At 42.5% G+C, this 15,898-nt stretch overlaps 1 protein-coding gene across 2 annotated transcripts in view; it reads left to right on the top strand.

Annotated features, from left to right (window-relative positions):
* The window catches only part of LOC141103876 (cytochrome P450 4B1-like), a 55,515-nt gene that overhangs the window by 12,531 nt on the left and 27,086 nt on the right, over nucleotides 1-15,898 (top strand). For both annotated transcript variants that reach the window (XM_073593934.1, XM_073593935.1), the window contains exons 3-5: nucleotides 5,001-5,045; nucleotides 12,034-12,161; nucleotides 14,979-15,103. In XM_073593934.1, coding sequence (XP_073450035.1) covers nucleotides 5,001-5,045; nucleotides 12,034-12,161; nucleotides 14,979-15,103 — 298 coding nt within the window. The remainder of the gene's footprint in view (nucleotides 1-5,000; nucleotides 5,046-12,033; nucleotides 12,162-14,978; nucleotides 15,104-15,898) is intronic.

Raw genomic sequence — 15,898 nt, 5'->3', positions numbered from 1 at the left:
TTACATCCATATGATCCAGGGCTATGGGGTGAAGGCCATATGTGTGCTCTTTCATTCATTCTCCCCATAGCTAATGAGACCTACCTGCAGCCCATACTCAGGATTATTTACATCTTTCCTTGTTTTTTGACACATTGAGTGCCTGGAACTGTTTGTTTCTCAGCCAGGAATGGCCGAAGGGACCACTAGGAAGCCATATGGGCACAGGCGTGAAATGTTTTTTGATATACAGTGCCTTGAAAAAGTATTCGTACCCCTTGAAATTTTCCACATTTTTTCATGTTACAACCAAAAACGTAAATGTATTTTATTGGGATTGTATGTGATAGACCAACACAAAGTGTCACATAATTGTCAAGTGGAAAGAAAATGTTAAATGGTTTTCAATTTTTTTTACAAATAAATATGCGAAAAGTGTGGTGTGCATTTGTATTCAGCCCCCCTAAGCCAATACTTTGTAGAACCCCCTTTCTCTGCAATTACAGCTGCAAGTCTTTTTGGGGATGTCTCTACCAGCTTTACACATCTAGAGAGGACATTTCTGCCCATTCTTCTTTGTAAAATATCTCAAGCTCTGTCAGATTGGATGGAGAGCGTCTGTGAACAGCAATTTTCAAGTCTTGCCACAGATCCTCAATGTGATTTAGGTCTGGACTGTGACTGGGCCATTCTAACACATGAATATGCTTTGATGTAAACCATTCCATTGTAGCTCTGGCTGGATGTTTAGGTTCGTGATCCTGCTGGAAGGCGAACCTCCGCCCCAGTATCTTTTGCAAGATTGTCCTGTATTTGGCGCTATCCATCTTTCCATCATCTCTGACCAGCTTCCCTGTCCCTGCTGAAGAAGAAAAGCATCCCCACCACATGATGCTGCCACCACCATGTTTCACGGTGGGGATGGTGTGTTCAGGGTGATGTGCAGTGTTAGTTTTCTGCCACACATAGCATTTTGCTATTAGGCCAAAAAATTACATTTTGGTCTCATCTGACCAGATCACCTTCTTCCACATGTTTGCTGTGTCCTCCACATGGCTTCTCACAAACTACAAACAGGACTTCTTATGACTTTCTTTCACCAATGTCTTTCTTCTTGTCACTCTTCCATAAAGGGCAGATTTGTGGAGAACACGACTAATAGTTGTCCTGTGGACAGATTCTCCCACCTGAGCTGTGGATCTCTGCAGCTCCTCCAGAGTTACCATGGACCTCTTGGCTCTTCTCTGATGAATGTTCTCCTTGCCCGGCCGGTCAGTTTAGGTGGACGGCCATGTCTTGGTAGGTTTGCAGTTGTGCCATACTCTTTCCATTTTCGGATGATGGATTGAACAGAGCTCTGTGAGATGTTCAAAGCTTGGGAGATTTTTTTATAACCTAACCCTGCTTTATACTTCTCCACAACTTTATCCCTGACCTGTCTGGTGTGGTCCTTGGCCTTCATGATGCTGTTTGTTCACTAAGGTTCTCTAACAAACCTCTGAGGGCTTCACAGAACAGCTGTATTTATACTGAGATTAAATGACACACAGGTGGACTCTATTTACTAATTAGGTGACTTCTGAAGGCAATTGTTTCCACTAGATTTTAGTTAGGGGTATCAGAGTAAAGGGGGCTAAATACAAATGCCCCCCCCCCCACACTTTTCACATATTTATTTGTAAAAAATTTGGAAAATCATTTATTATTTTCCTTCCACTTCACAATTATGTGCCACTTTGTGTTGGTCTATCACATAAAACATGACAAAATCTGGAAAATTTCAAGGGGTATGAATACTTTAAGGCACTGTATTGTAGTAAAAAAATATTTGTGAAGCCATCGCTTTGACAGCTGACTGAGGGTACACCTACCGTTGCTCTTCTTCATTTACCATCATTCTTCTTCATTTACCATCGTTCTTTCTCATCTACCATCGTTCTTCCTCACCTACCATCATTCTTCTTCACCTACCATCGTTCTTCCTCACCTACCATTGTTCATCCTTACCTACCATCGTTCATCCTCAACATCGTTCATCCTCACCTACCATCGTTCATCCTCACCTACCATTGTTTATCCTCACCATCGTTCATCCTCACCTACCATTGTTCATCCTCACCATCGTTCATCCTCACCTACCATCGTTCATCCTCACCATCGTTCATCCTCACCTACCATCGTTCTTCCTCACCTACCATCATTCTTCTTCACCTGCCATCGTTCATCCTCACCATCGTTCTTCCTCACCTACCATTGTTCATCCTCACCTACTATCGTTTTTCTAACTTTTTCTAACCATTGTTCTTCCTTACCTAACATCATTTTTCTTCACCTACCATCATTCATCCTCACTTAGTGTTGTTTTTCTAACTTACCATCTTTCTTCCTTACCTACCATCATTTTTCTTCACCTACCATTGTTCTTCCTCACTTACCATCGTTCTTCCTAAGATATGTCAACTTAACCCTTAAAAGGGTTAAGTTGACATAAATTTGTTTTTATATGAATTGCACTTTGATATGGTTATGTTGCTTATAATAATCCCGCCACTGTCAGTATCTGGCCACTAGAGAGCATGTGAAGGGTTAATCCCGCAATACCGAGTCAGGACATTTAAGGATGCTTACAGTAGTGCTGGGTGACAATCTGATGAAAACTCTTCCAACAAAAACTCTACCAACAAAATCTTCCAACATGGTGCGATCTCTGTTCATTGCTCTGCCTGTTTGTGTCTGGGTCAGATCTAATTACTGTGCAGCTCTCACCTGCACAGGAAGTGTCAGTTCTCACACTACAGGGAGTGGTCATGCATTAACCTGTGCAGTGTCAGTTCCTGCTGCAAGTCTCATGTGTGAACACAAACAGAAATGTCTGACACAGGAATGTGATGATTTACTCTACTATTGGCTATATGTACAGGGCAACATATGACACCATGACACTACATGATCGACGTCCATCCTGTGAACTAGGGTTGCACCGATACCACTTTTTTAAGACCGAGTACAAGTACCGATACTTTTTTTTCAAGTACTCGCTGATACCGATTGTCGATACTTTTTTTTAATGTCATGTGACAGTGGACTGTGTCAGTAGTTATTTATTTTATTATTATTATTTTTTTAAATTTTAGTTTTTAAAATTTATTTTTTACAATTTATATTTTTATCGTTATTTTTTTTTTTAAAATGCTTTTTTTTTCTTGGTGGGGGTGGGGGGGGGAGTGTCAGTGTTTATTTTATTTTATTTTCTATTTTATTTTTACAATTTTACCTTTAAATATATATATATTTTTTTTTTTAATCCCTCTTTTGAGGCAGAGAAAGGGACTGAGGACACAGATTCCCCAGTACCTTTCTCTGCAGCCTCACCTGCACTGAAGATGAATGGACAGGTGACAAAGGCTCCTCTCCATTCATAAACTGAGACATTGTAGGCACAGATTACTATGTTTCAGTTATGGACAGTGATCACTGACTCTGTGCAATCAGAAAAGGAAGGAGCCGGTAAATGACAGATTTACTGGCTCCTTCATCCGCTCTTCATCCTGACAGATCTGGGACAGGGAGGGACCGGAGGAGGACAGAGGGGGGCCGGAGGAGCATGGAGGACACATAGGGGGATTGTAGGAGCACAGAGGACACGGAGGGGGACTGGAGGAACATGGAGGACACAGGGGGGGGGATGGTACCGGAGGAGCACACAGAGGAGCACACAGAGGAGCACACAGAGGAGGACACAGAGAAGGACACAGGGGACAGTCAAGGATGATCAGTGCGGTGGTGGGGGGAGTTATCAGTGCTTGTAACTCCCCCCACCACTGCACCGATCACCCCTGACTGCCCAGGTATCGGGTCAAGCATCAGAGCATTTGCACGAGTACAAGTACTCATGCAAATGCTCGGTATCGGCAACTAGTATTGGTATTGATGCAACCCTACTGTGAAAGACACAATGACACTACATGATCAACGTCCATCCTATGAATGACACCATGACACTACATGATCAACGTCCATCCTATGAATGACACCATGACATTACGATTGATAATGCCTTTGAATGTGATCTCTGGTCACAGCTTTCACTTTCATTGTATTACATCAGCATTATAACAACAATATAAACAATACTTATTCCTGACAATCCAATATAAGATTACTTGAAAAATCTCCTTTCATGTTGTGAGTGCTGCCTGTCTGCTGGCCTTCTTTTTCCCCAACTTCCTGGATTCCCAGCACGCTTTGCAGCTTATCCTTCTCCATTCCTAAGGACTACATAACCTATGGTCCCTAGCTGATTCCGGTACTGACTCCGCCTCCTGAAACTCCTCCCCTCAGAAGGCGGGGCTCTGTGAAATGTGGGACACAGCAGTGCCTCCTCACAGGACACAGTGACTCCGTGTCCCAGAATTCCAGGAAGGATATGTGTAGGGTCTTCACAAACTTCCAGATGGTTCAGAGTGAGAGGTGGGGGCTGGAAATCATTGCAGGACGATGCTGAGATGAAGATCAGATTTTATATCCTCACCATAGATTCAGTTTTACACTTATGAATGAAATATTCCTCCGCTCCTCCCAGGACCTCCTGCTCTCTAGCTCCCTTGTTACCTCCTCCCATGCTCGCCTTCAGGACTTCTCCAGAGACTCTCCCATCCTCTGGAATTCCCTGCCCCAGTATATCCGATCAGCCCCTACCCTGTCCACCTTTAGGAGATCCCTGAAAACTCATTTATTCAGGGAAGCCTATCCCACACCCACATAACTGTCCCTGAGCCACCCCCATCAAATCATTCTTTGCAGCTATTACCTTTTGTACCACCACCTCCTCCCTTTAGAATGTAAGCTCTACGAGCCGGGCCCTCCTGTACCTTCTGTATTGAACTGTACTGTAATTGTGTTGTCCCCCTTATACATTGTAAAGCGCTGCGTAAACTGTTGGAGCTATATAAATCTCATATAATAATAATAATAAAAATATGAATAATAGGTGAAAAATGTTTTCTTTGCTTTATCTGCAGATCCAAAAGCCTCAACCGGCTACGATTTCCTGGTTCCATGGATCGGTATGTTCGGTATCAGTATATATATATATATACACAGTGATGGTTTTACCATCAGCACTCTGTCGGGTCTTCCATTCCCCTTTAGGCCGGGCCATAGACGGGGGGATTTTCTTTCCTGCAATCCCTCCCGCGGAGCCATTGTGTTCACAGTGAGGGGGTGGGGGAAGCTGTCCCCACCGGGAGAACATAATGATTATTGCTGCCAGCTATAACAGCCACTGCCAATAATCGCATGTAAAATCTGACAGGCTGGTTTTACCCAAGTTGATTGATCGAGCAGTAGGCGTGCCAGCTGTCCAGGATCCACCCATTATTCAGACGGGGCTGTGGCTCCCCAAGCAACCGAGATAGTCACACACAGATCTGTTGCCGCCCGGGAGCTGTGGGTGGCTCTCTGGGGGGGGGGGCAGGTTCCACATCACTGAAAGGGCAGGGCGACAATGTCAGCAACAGCAATTTGGCCATACCACCGGCCGTTCACCGTGGCGCAATATGAGCGCCGCATTAGTACTCTCCTTGGGGCAAAGGTGTCCCAGGTCTTTTATAATCCCATGTTTACTGCAAAAAAAATATTTGCCCTGTGCCACTAAAGTTTTTGGGTTTGCCTTGATAAAAAGGCGGCAACCCTATTGGTCAGCCTGCCCACACATGGTTTGAACCGCCTATGGCCCGGCTTTAGTGGTGGAATAAAAAGCACCGGAGGCTCGGCAAAATGCAGAATTTTCCTGAATAATTAGGAAAGAAGCCAGTTAACAAGGCCTCGGGCCAAGGCAGGGTCTTAGTGCAGAGGGGGCCGCATACTTTCTTGCATAAGCACCAGTAGAGCTGTGCTGAGAGCGCGCGCCGCTTCTTACAACCAGGAGCTTTCCGATCATGTGACCGCTGAGACAGCCAATCGTGGTGATCACATGGTCACAAGCCCCGCCCGCCTCCTGGAATGTCAAACCCCTTAAAGGGCCGGCAAGAGGCGGCGCCAAGGTGTTAAAGTCAGAAGGATCATTGATGGTCCCCATTCTACAGCACGATCCATGCAGTCGGCATTGAGTAGCTCTAATTTGTTACATGGACTTGTCATCGGTGGAATTTTTTTTTTCCACCTCATTATGGAACATTGGAACAGATACAGAAAGCATGGCGGATACTCTATAGTACAATTCAGAAAATATGAAATATAACGAGGACAGTGACAGGATTAAGGCTCTCCCTGTTCTAACCACCCAACACACCGATCTCACTGCCCCTTTATAAAGATGAGAAAAGACTCCGGACCATCCAGTCCATCCCCCCCCCCCCGTGTCATTTTAATTCTCAATTAACCGCTTCAGCCCTGGAAGGTTTTACCCTCTTCCTGACCAGAGCACCTTTTGCGATTCGGCACTGCGTCGCTTTAACTGACAATTGCGCGGTCGTGCGACGTTGTACCCAAACAAGATTGACGTCCTTTTTTCCTCACAAATAGAGATTTCTTTTGGTGGTATTTGATCGCCTCTGCGGTTTTTATTTTTTGCGCTATAAACAAAAAAAGAGCTACAATTTTGAAAAAAAAGTAATATTTTTTACTTTTTGCTATAATAAATATCCCCCAAAAATATATAAAAAAACCCCATTTTTTTCCTCAGTTTAGTCCGATATGTATTCTTCTACTTATTTCTAGTAAAAAAAAAAAAATGCTATAATAAATATCCCCGTTTTTTTATTTAAAAAGCACACTTTTCCTCAGTTTACGCCGATTTGTATTCTACATATTTTTGGTAAAAAAAAAATCGCAATAAGCGTATATTGATTGGTTTGCGCAAAAGTTATAGCGTCTACAAAATAGGGGATAGTTTTATGGCATTTTTATTATTAATTTTTTTTTTTCATTAGTAATGGCGGCGATCTGCGATTTTTGTCGGGACTGCGACATCGGACACTTTTGACACTATTTTGGGACCATTGGCATTTATAGAGCGATCAGTGCTATAAAAATGCACTGATTACTGTGTAAATGACACTGGCAGGGAAGGGGTTAAACACTAGGGGGTGATGAAGGGGATAAGTGTGTCCTAGGGAGTGATTCTAACTGTGGGGGGGATGGGCTTCCACTCACATGACAGCGATCACCACTCCAGATGACAGGGAGCGGTGATCTCTGTCATGACACAAGGCAGAACAGGGATATACCTTGTTTACATAGGCACTTCCCCGTTCTGCGGCTCCGTGACAGGATCGCCGGGAGACTGGCGGACATGGAGTCTGCCGGTCCCGCAGGCACGGTCATGCTGTACGTGGCGGGCATGCGCCTGCTATCCCCGCCTCTTAAAGGGGACGTACAGGTACGCCCATTTGCCCACCGCTGCCATTGTGCCGACGTATATCGGCAAGTGGTTAATCCCCATTAGACATGTGCACTGCCGGAAAATGCGTTCGTTTTTGTTTCATTCGGTTTTTTTTCTTTTTTGTTTTCCAGGTCATTCGTTATGATCGCAATTCATAAATTAAAAATTCGTAAACTTGATAATTAGTAAATTTGAAAATAAGAAAGAAAATCCGAAAAATTCGAAAGAATAACTAACTAATAATACCTAACTATTAAATTATAGATATTGGAATTTCCGCATCTAAACAAATGGAACGGAACAAATTAATATTAAATAATAACAATAATTTGTTTAGTTATTTATTATTATTCATTCGTTACGTTCCATTCGTTTAGATGCGGCATTTGTTACTTCGGATAAATTCGTATTCGTTACGTTCGCTAACAGCCAAATTTGAAAGGAAATTCCTATACCTATAATTTAATAGTTAGTAATAGCTAAGTTATTATTAGTTATTATTTCAGATTTTCAGATTTTCGGGTTTTTGGATTTTTTAAATTACGAATATTCTGAAAAATACAATAAATATTTCCGAATGTACGAATTTGTTGAAATTTGTTAAAAAAACTAATTTGGAACTAAACGAATTGCACATGTCTAATCCCCATAGCTCTGTATATTCTGCTTCCTTCTCAGCTAGTACTACTTCCTGGGGGCGGGAAGTTCCACATTTTAATGCTCTAACAGTAAAGAACCCCTTTCTGCAATCTATGGTTAAAGTGGATGTAAATCCTCACATATACCCAGTGAAGTGACCAGCCTCAGATGATACACAGAGATAAAACAAATCTCCCTACATAAGTTTTACATGTATATCTGCTGTCTTTCCCTTTCCATATTATTTAGAATCCCTACATCATGTTACAGATTTTCTCTTCCTGTTCAGCAAACAGTAGGAGTGGATTATTGGCATACAGCCAAGGCAGCTGATTGGAGGAAAGGAACTCCCCCCCCCCCCCCCCCGACTCCACATGGTGGTTTACATCCACTTTAAACCCCTTCTTACTTCCAACCTCAAATTGTGGCCACGTGTCCTCTGTGGGGACCTTAGCCACTTGCCGACCGCAATGCATATATATATATATATATATGTATACACTTATAAATATATATATACGTTGCAGTTTGCAAGTGGCTTACCAGGGTTATACATGAAGCTACAATGCCTTGAAAAAGTATTCATACCCCCTTGAAATTCCCCACATTTTCTCATGTTACAACCAAAAACGTAAATGTATTTTATTGGGATTTTTTGTGATAGACCAACACAAAGTGTCACATAATTGTGAAGTGGAAGGAAAATTATAAATGTTTTTCAACATTTTTTACAAATAAATATGTGAAAAGTGTGTGTGTGTGTAGTGGTGGGGGGGGGGGCATTTGTATTCAGCTCCCTTTACTCTGATACCCCTATCTAAAATCTGAGGGGGAACCAATTGCCTTCAGAAGTCACCTAATTAGTGAACAGAGTCCACCTGTGTGTCATTTAATCTCAGTATAAATACAACTGTTCTGTGAAGCCCTCAGAGGTTTGTTAGAGAACCTTAGTGAACAAACAGCATCATGAAGGCCAAGGAACACACCAGACAGGTCAGGGATAAAGTTGTGGAGAAGTATAAAGCAGGGTTAGGTTATAAAAAAAATCTCCCAAGCTTTGAACATCTCACGGAGCTCTGTTCAATCCATCATCGGAAAATGGAAAGAGTATGGCACAACTGCAAACCTACCAAGACATGGCCGTCCACCTAAACTGACCGGCGGGCAAGGAGAGCATTCATCAGAGAAGAGCCAAGAGGTCCATGGTAACTCTGGAGGAGCTGCAGAGATCCACAGCTCAGGTGGGAGAATCTGTCCACAGGACAACTATTAGTCGTGTTCTCCACAAATCTGCCCTTTATGGAGGAGTGACAAGAAGAAAGACATTGGTGAAAGAAAGTCATAAGAAGTCCTGTTTGTAGTTTGTGAGAAGCCATGTGGAGGACACAGCAAACATGTGGAAGAAGGTGCTCTGGTCACATGAGACCAAATTTGAACTTTTTGGCCTAAAAGCAAAACACAATGTGTGGCAGAAAACTAACACTGCCCATCACCCTGAACACACCATCCCCACCGTGAAACATGGTGGTGGCAGCATCATTTGGTGGGGATGCTTTTCTTCAGCAGGGACAGAGAAGATGGTCAGAGTTGATGGGAAGATGGATGGAGACAAATACAGGACAATCTTAGAAGAAAACCTGTTAGAGTCTACAAAAGACTTGAGACTGGGGCGGAGGTTCACCTTCCAGCAGGACAACGACCCGAAACATCCAGCCAGAGCTACAATGGAATGGTTTAGATCAAAGCATATTCATGTGTTAGAATGGCCCAGTCACAGTCCAGACCTAAATCACATTGAGAATCTGTGGCAAGATTTGAAAATTGCTGTTCACAGACGCTCTCCATCCAGTCCAAAAATGTCACTCTCTAGATGTGCAAAGCTGGTAGAGACATCCCCAAAAAACTTCAAAGTATTGACTCAGGGGGGCGCCATACAAATGCCCCCCACACTTTTCACAGATTTATTTGTAAAAAAAAAAAAATTATAATTTTCCTTCAACTTCACAATGATGCAGCACTTTGTGTTGGTCTATCACAGTGATGGTGAACCTTGGCACCCCAGATGTTTTGGGCCTACATTCACCATGATGCTCAACTACACTGCAGAGTGCATGAGCATCATGGGAAATGTAGTTCCAAAACATCTGGGGAGCCAAGGTTCCCCATCACTGATCTATCACATAAAATCCCAATAGAAAACATTGATGTTTTTGGTTGTAACCTGACAAAACGTGGAAAATTTCAAGGGGTATGAATACTTTTTCAAGGCACTGTATCAGCCATAACCCCGTTATCAATTTTTTTCTGATGAAAGAGCTCCGAGAGGCTCATTAGCCGCTTTCAGACATTGCCTCCCGCCGCTTCCCGGACTTTTTACCGGCGTGCCTAAGTAACGATCTGATGGTGCGGCCGGCTGGTCACAGAGGGGAACAGAGACTAAGTTGTCTATGATCGCCTCTATGGCCTTGGAGGACAGGAGCAACACAATGAATCCACTTATGGTCTAGGGCAGAAGTAAACACATTTTTTATTTTTTTTTAAAGCATAAGATCCTTTTCTTTTAAAGGTAAAGGAGAGATTTGGGGTCTTTTTGACCCCAGATCTCTCCATAAAGAGGACCTGTCATCTCTTATTTCTATTACATGAGATCTCTCCATAAAGAGGACCTGTCATCTCTTATTTCTATTACATGAGATCTCCCCATAAAGAGGTCCTGTCATCTCTTATTTCTATTACATGAGATCTCCATAAAGAGGACCTGTCATCTCTTATTTCTATTACATGAGATCTCTCCATAAAGAGGACCTGTCATCTCTTATTTCTATTACATGAGATCTCTATAAAGAGGACCTGTCATCTCTTATTTCTATTACAAGGGATGATGTAAAAATGAAAAATAAAATAAATAAGAAAAAACATTTTTTACAGCGTCCCCATTCCTACGTGTTTACGCGCATAAGCGAACGCATACGAAAGTCGCACACACATATGTAAAAGGTGTTCGCACCACACATATCTCTGCTAAAAAAAATATGTATATAATGTTTGGGGGTTAGAGATAATTTTCTAGCAAAAAATTCTGATTTAAACTTGTAAACAAAATGTGTCAGAAAAAGCATGGTAGGCGAGTGGTTAGTGTAATCGGTTTATTACAGTTACTTGAGTGCCCTTTATACACACTATATTGTCAAAAGTATTGGGACGCCTGCCTTTACACACACATGAACTTTAATGACATCCCAGTCTAATAGGGCGTACACACGGTCGGACTTTGTTCGGACATTCCGACAACAAAATCCTAGGATTTTTTCCGACGGATGTTGGCTCAAACTTGTCTTGCATACACACGGTCGCACAAAGTTGTCGGAAAATCCGATCATTCTGAACGCGGTGACGTAAAACACGTACGTCGGGACTATAAACGGGGCAGTGGCCAATAGCTTTCATCTCTTTATTTATTCTGAGCATGCGTGGCACTTTGTCCGTCGGATTTGTGTACACACGATCGGAATTTCCGACAACGGATTTTGTTGTCGGAAAATTTTATCTCCTGCTCTCCAACTTTGTGTGTGTGGAAAATCCGATGGAAAATTTCCGATGGAGCCCACACACGGTCGGAATTTCCGACAACACGCTCCGATCGTACATTTTCCATCGGAAAATCCGACAGTGTGTACGGGGCATTAGGCCGTAGGGTTCAATATTGAGTTGGCTCCGCCCTTTGCAGCTATACCAGCTTCAACTCTTCTGGGAAGGCTGTCCACAAGGTTTAGGAGGGTGTCTATGGGAATGTTTGACTCAATATTGAACCCTACGGACTAAGACTGGAATGCCATTAAACGTCATGTGTGTGTAAAGGCAGGTGTCCCAATACTTTTGGTAATATAGTGTATGTGTACATTGTAATCGGATCCCCTCCTAAATTGTCCATTTAAATTCACTTGCTGTATAACTTGCTGTATATCCACCACACAGTACTGATTATAATGAGCCCATTGCCCGTCACTCTGAGGATTCTTCTCTCTGTACAGGGAAGGGATTGCTGATCCTGTCGGGGAACACCTGGTTTCAGCACCGCCGGCTCATTACTCCAGGCTTCCATTATGATGTTCTGAAACCGTACGTCAAACTCATCTCGGATTCCACCAATGTTATGTTGGTATGTACAGCGCAACGGCCGATTTCTGTCCCTCCGATATCTCACCTGCAGGATTCCTCCATCATCGTACATTGTTTTAGCTGACTCAGCATACAGCTCATGTATGTATTAAATATTTTGCTGTGTGATTTGGGGATGGGATTTTCGGGGGTAAACCTGTTCTAATGGGACCATCCTCTAGGTTTCTGTTTGCTGGTATCCTATCGGCTACTTTGTGATAAAGCAAGAAATGAAAGACCGTGTAGTATATTATTTTGCTTTTACTAAATAAGAATGTTGCATATATAAACTGCTACCAATTGTAGGAAAATACAGGGCATACACAGTACAACCAATATACAGTGGGGGGAAAATAATGATTGGATCCCCTGCAGATTGTGTAAGTTTTGCCCACTTACAAAGAAATGAAGGGTCTATAATTTTTATCAGAGGTGGATTTTATATGATAAAGACAGAATAATAACCAAAAATCCAGAAAAAACACGATACAAATGTTATAAATGGAGTTGCAGTTTAGTGAGTAAAATAAGTATTTGATCCCCAAGCAAAACATGACTTAGTAATTGGTGGAGAAACCCTTGTTGGTGATCACAGAGGTCAGACGTTTCTTGGAGTTGGTTATCAGGTTTGCACACATCTCAGGAGGGATTTTGGTCCACTCTTCTTTACAGATCTTCTCTAAATCCTTAAGGTTTCTTGGCTGTCTCTTGGCAACTCTAAAGTTTCAGCTCCCTCCATACATTTTCTATAGGATTAAGGTCTGGGGACTGGCTAGGCCACTCCATGACCTTAATGTGCTTCTTCTTGAGCCACTCCTTTGTTGCCTTGGCGGTATGTTTTGGGTCATTGTCATGCTGGAAGACCCATCCATGACCCATCTTCAATGTTCTGACTGAGGGAAGAAGGTTCTCATCCAAGATTTTACAATACATGGCCTCTTCCGTTAGCCCCTCAATTGTGGCAAAGTCGGCCTGTACCTTTAGCAGAGAAACAGCCCCAAAGCATCATGTTTCCACCTCCATGCTTGACTGTAGGGATGGTGTTCTTAGGGTCATAGTCAGCATTTTTCTTCCTCCAAACACGACGAGTCGAGTTAAAGCCAAAGAGCTCAATTTTGGTCTCATCTGACCACAGAACTTTCTCCCAATACTTCTCTGAATCATTTGTTCATTGGTAGACTTCAGACGGGCCTGTACATGTGTCTTCTTGAGGAGGGGGAACTTGCGGGTGCTGCAGGATTTGAATCCATGGCGGTGTATTGTGTTACCAATGGTTTGTTTGGTGACTGTGGTCCCAACTGCCTGCAGATCATTCACAAGCTCCTCCCGTGTAGTTCTGGGCTGATCCCTCACTTTTGTCATGATCATCCTCACCCCATGAGGCGAAAAACCAGACCGAGGACGATTGATGGTTATTCTGTATTTCTTCCATTTGCAAATAATCGCTCGAACAGATGTCTCCTTTTCACCAAGCTTCTTGCTGATGGTCTTGTAGCCCATTCCAGCCTTGTGCAGGTCTACAATCCTGTCCATGACGTCTTTTGACAGCTCTTTGGTCTTCCCCAAGATGGTGAGGTTTGATTGGAAGAAAGAGATTCTGTGGACTGTCTGTAGCCAGTCTGTGGGAGCCAGAATGCTTGGTAGGGGATCAAATATTTATTTTACTAACTGAACTGCAATATAATTTATGACATTTGTATCATGTGTTTTTTTTTCTGGATTCTTGGTTGATATTCTGTTTCTATCACTCAAAATACACCTATGATAACAATTATAGACCCTTCATTTCTTTGTAAATGGGCAAACTTACCCAATCTGTAGGTGACCAAATCTTTATTTTCCCCACTGTACATACAACACACATGCACACACTACCTAACCTTTCTCGCAAATGAGCATTGACAATGTACAGGGATACACTAAAATAGTCACTTAGCTTGCGTTATAGCTGGTCCGTGATTTCTGTAGCAAACAGGATTCCAGGCATCTCAAGTGATTGCAGGGAACTGGGTTCTTGCTATTATTTCTCTCTTGCAGTGTGGCTTCTAGTGTTATCCCTCTGGCAAAGTCTTCTTGTGTAGTCCCCCTTTCAGCTTGTCCTGTTGGCCTTTTGTCTAGAAAGTTTGGGTAGCAATTCCCACAACGTAGCGTATCCCCCTTCTGCCTCTTCCTTTCTACATCACTTTCTATGAGAGAAATATTTTCTACAACAGAAGTATTTTCTAACTCCAAACTTTAGATGGCACTGTAGTATCATGCGTGCCATGGGTCACACATATCAAAAGGTCAAGGTACTGTTTATCGTTATTGACATAGCTTTGGGTCCAGTGTTTGACAGAAGCTCCTCTAAAGCAATGGCAATAGATAAAAATGTGTGCACTGACCAAATATACAACAATTGTATCTATTCCCCCATTGGATTAGGGGACAGAAAACTAGTCAGGTGCAAATATGTTTCCTGATAGAACAAGGATATGTTTAGAAGCTGATGCTGTTTACTCCTGAAAAACAATCAAGTTTTTTTTATGTAAGGCTGCAAAAAAAAAAAAAAAAAATCACAGAACTTATAACCTATGACCTGTAACCCTAAGTGCCTGTGCTCTGTAGTGCAGACCAAGCTTCCTGGTCACTAACATTTGCTCTGCCCACTCACATCCTTTATTATTGGCCTGTCACTGTGATGGGCAGCCCTACTAACCAATCGTAAAGCATAACAGGAGGACTTAGGGCCAGTTTTCGGGAATCCCCGGGAATTCGAGAAAATATCTTCCTGACATACATGATGCTTCATTCTTGTGTGTCTGTCACCTCCTGGCAGGACAAATGGGATCCATTGTGCAATAAGGAGGAATCGGTGGAGCTTTTCCAGTATGTCAGTCTGATGACCCTGGACAGCATCATGAAATGTGCCTTCAGCTACAACAGCAACTGCCAGACTGACAAGTGAGTTCCATCAGCAGCAGCTGCTTCCTTCTATACACTGTCATGACTTTCTGGGACTCCTCCTATTCTGATCATGTATATTCTTCCATTCATATATCTTCCGTTATTCCATTGATGTTCTTTCCATAGCATGTTACTCTCCTAATGTCCATAGAATGTATCTTCCCTTTCTTAAAGTTAAGCTGTCATCTATATACATAGTAAAGTAAATGGTTCTCTTTTTTTAGGGATGCACCAATATATCAGCCGCCGAAAATGATCGGCCGCAAATAGGGTTATCGGCGTTCTGCTGATAAATAATAATAATTTAAAAAGTGCTAATAATGGCATGCTGCGTCCCATTGACTTCAATGCAAAAACGCCCCTTATTGACTTCAATGCAAAATCACATTCCATTGACTTTATTGCAAAAACGCCACCTATTGCCTCCAATGCCAAATTGCGTCCCATTGACTTTGATGCAAAAACGCCCCCTAGTGACTTCAATGCAAAATGTCATCTCATTTGCTTCAATGCAAAAACATACAATAGTGACTTTAATGCAAAAACGCCCCCTAGTGACTTCAATGCAAAAACGCCCCCTATTGACTTCAATGCAAAATCGTATCCCATTGACTTCAGTGCAAAAACACCCAATAGTGACTTCAATGCAAAAACGCCCCCTATTGACTTCAGTGCAAAATTGCATCCTATTGACTTCAATGCAAAAACGCCCCCTAGTGACTTCAATGGAAAAATGCCCCCTAGTCACTTCAATGCAAAATCGCATCCCTTTGACTTCAATGCAGAATTGCG

This window comes from Aquarana catesbeiana, linkage group LG07 (genome assembly GCF_042186555.1).
Source record: "Aquarana catesbeiana isolate 2022-GZ linkage group LG07, ASM4218655v1, whole genome shotgun sequence".
Lineage (NCBI taxonomy): Eukaryota > Metazoa > Chordata > Amphibia > Anura > Ranidae > Aquarana > Aquarana catesbeiana.
This window is presented reverse-complemented; position numbering and strand designations above follow the sequence as displayed.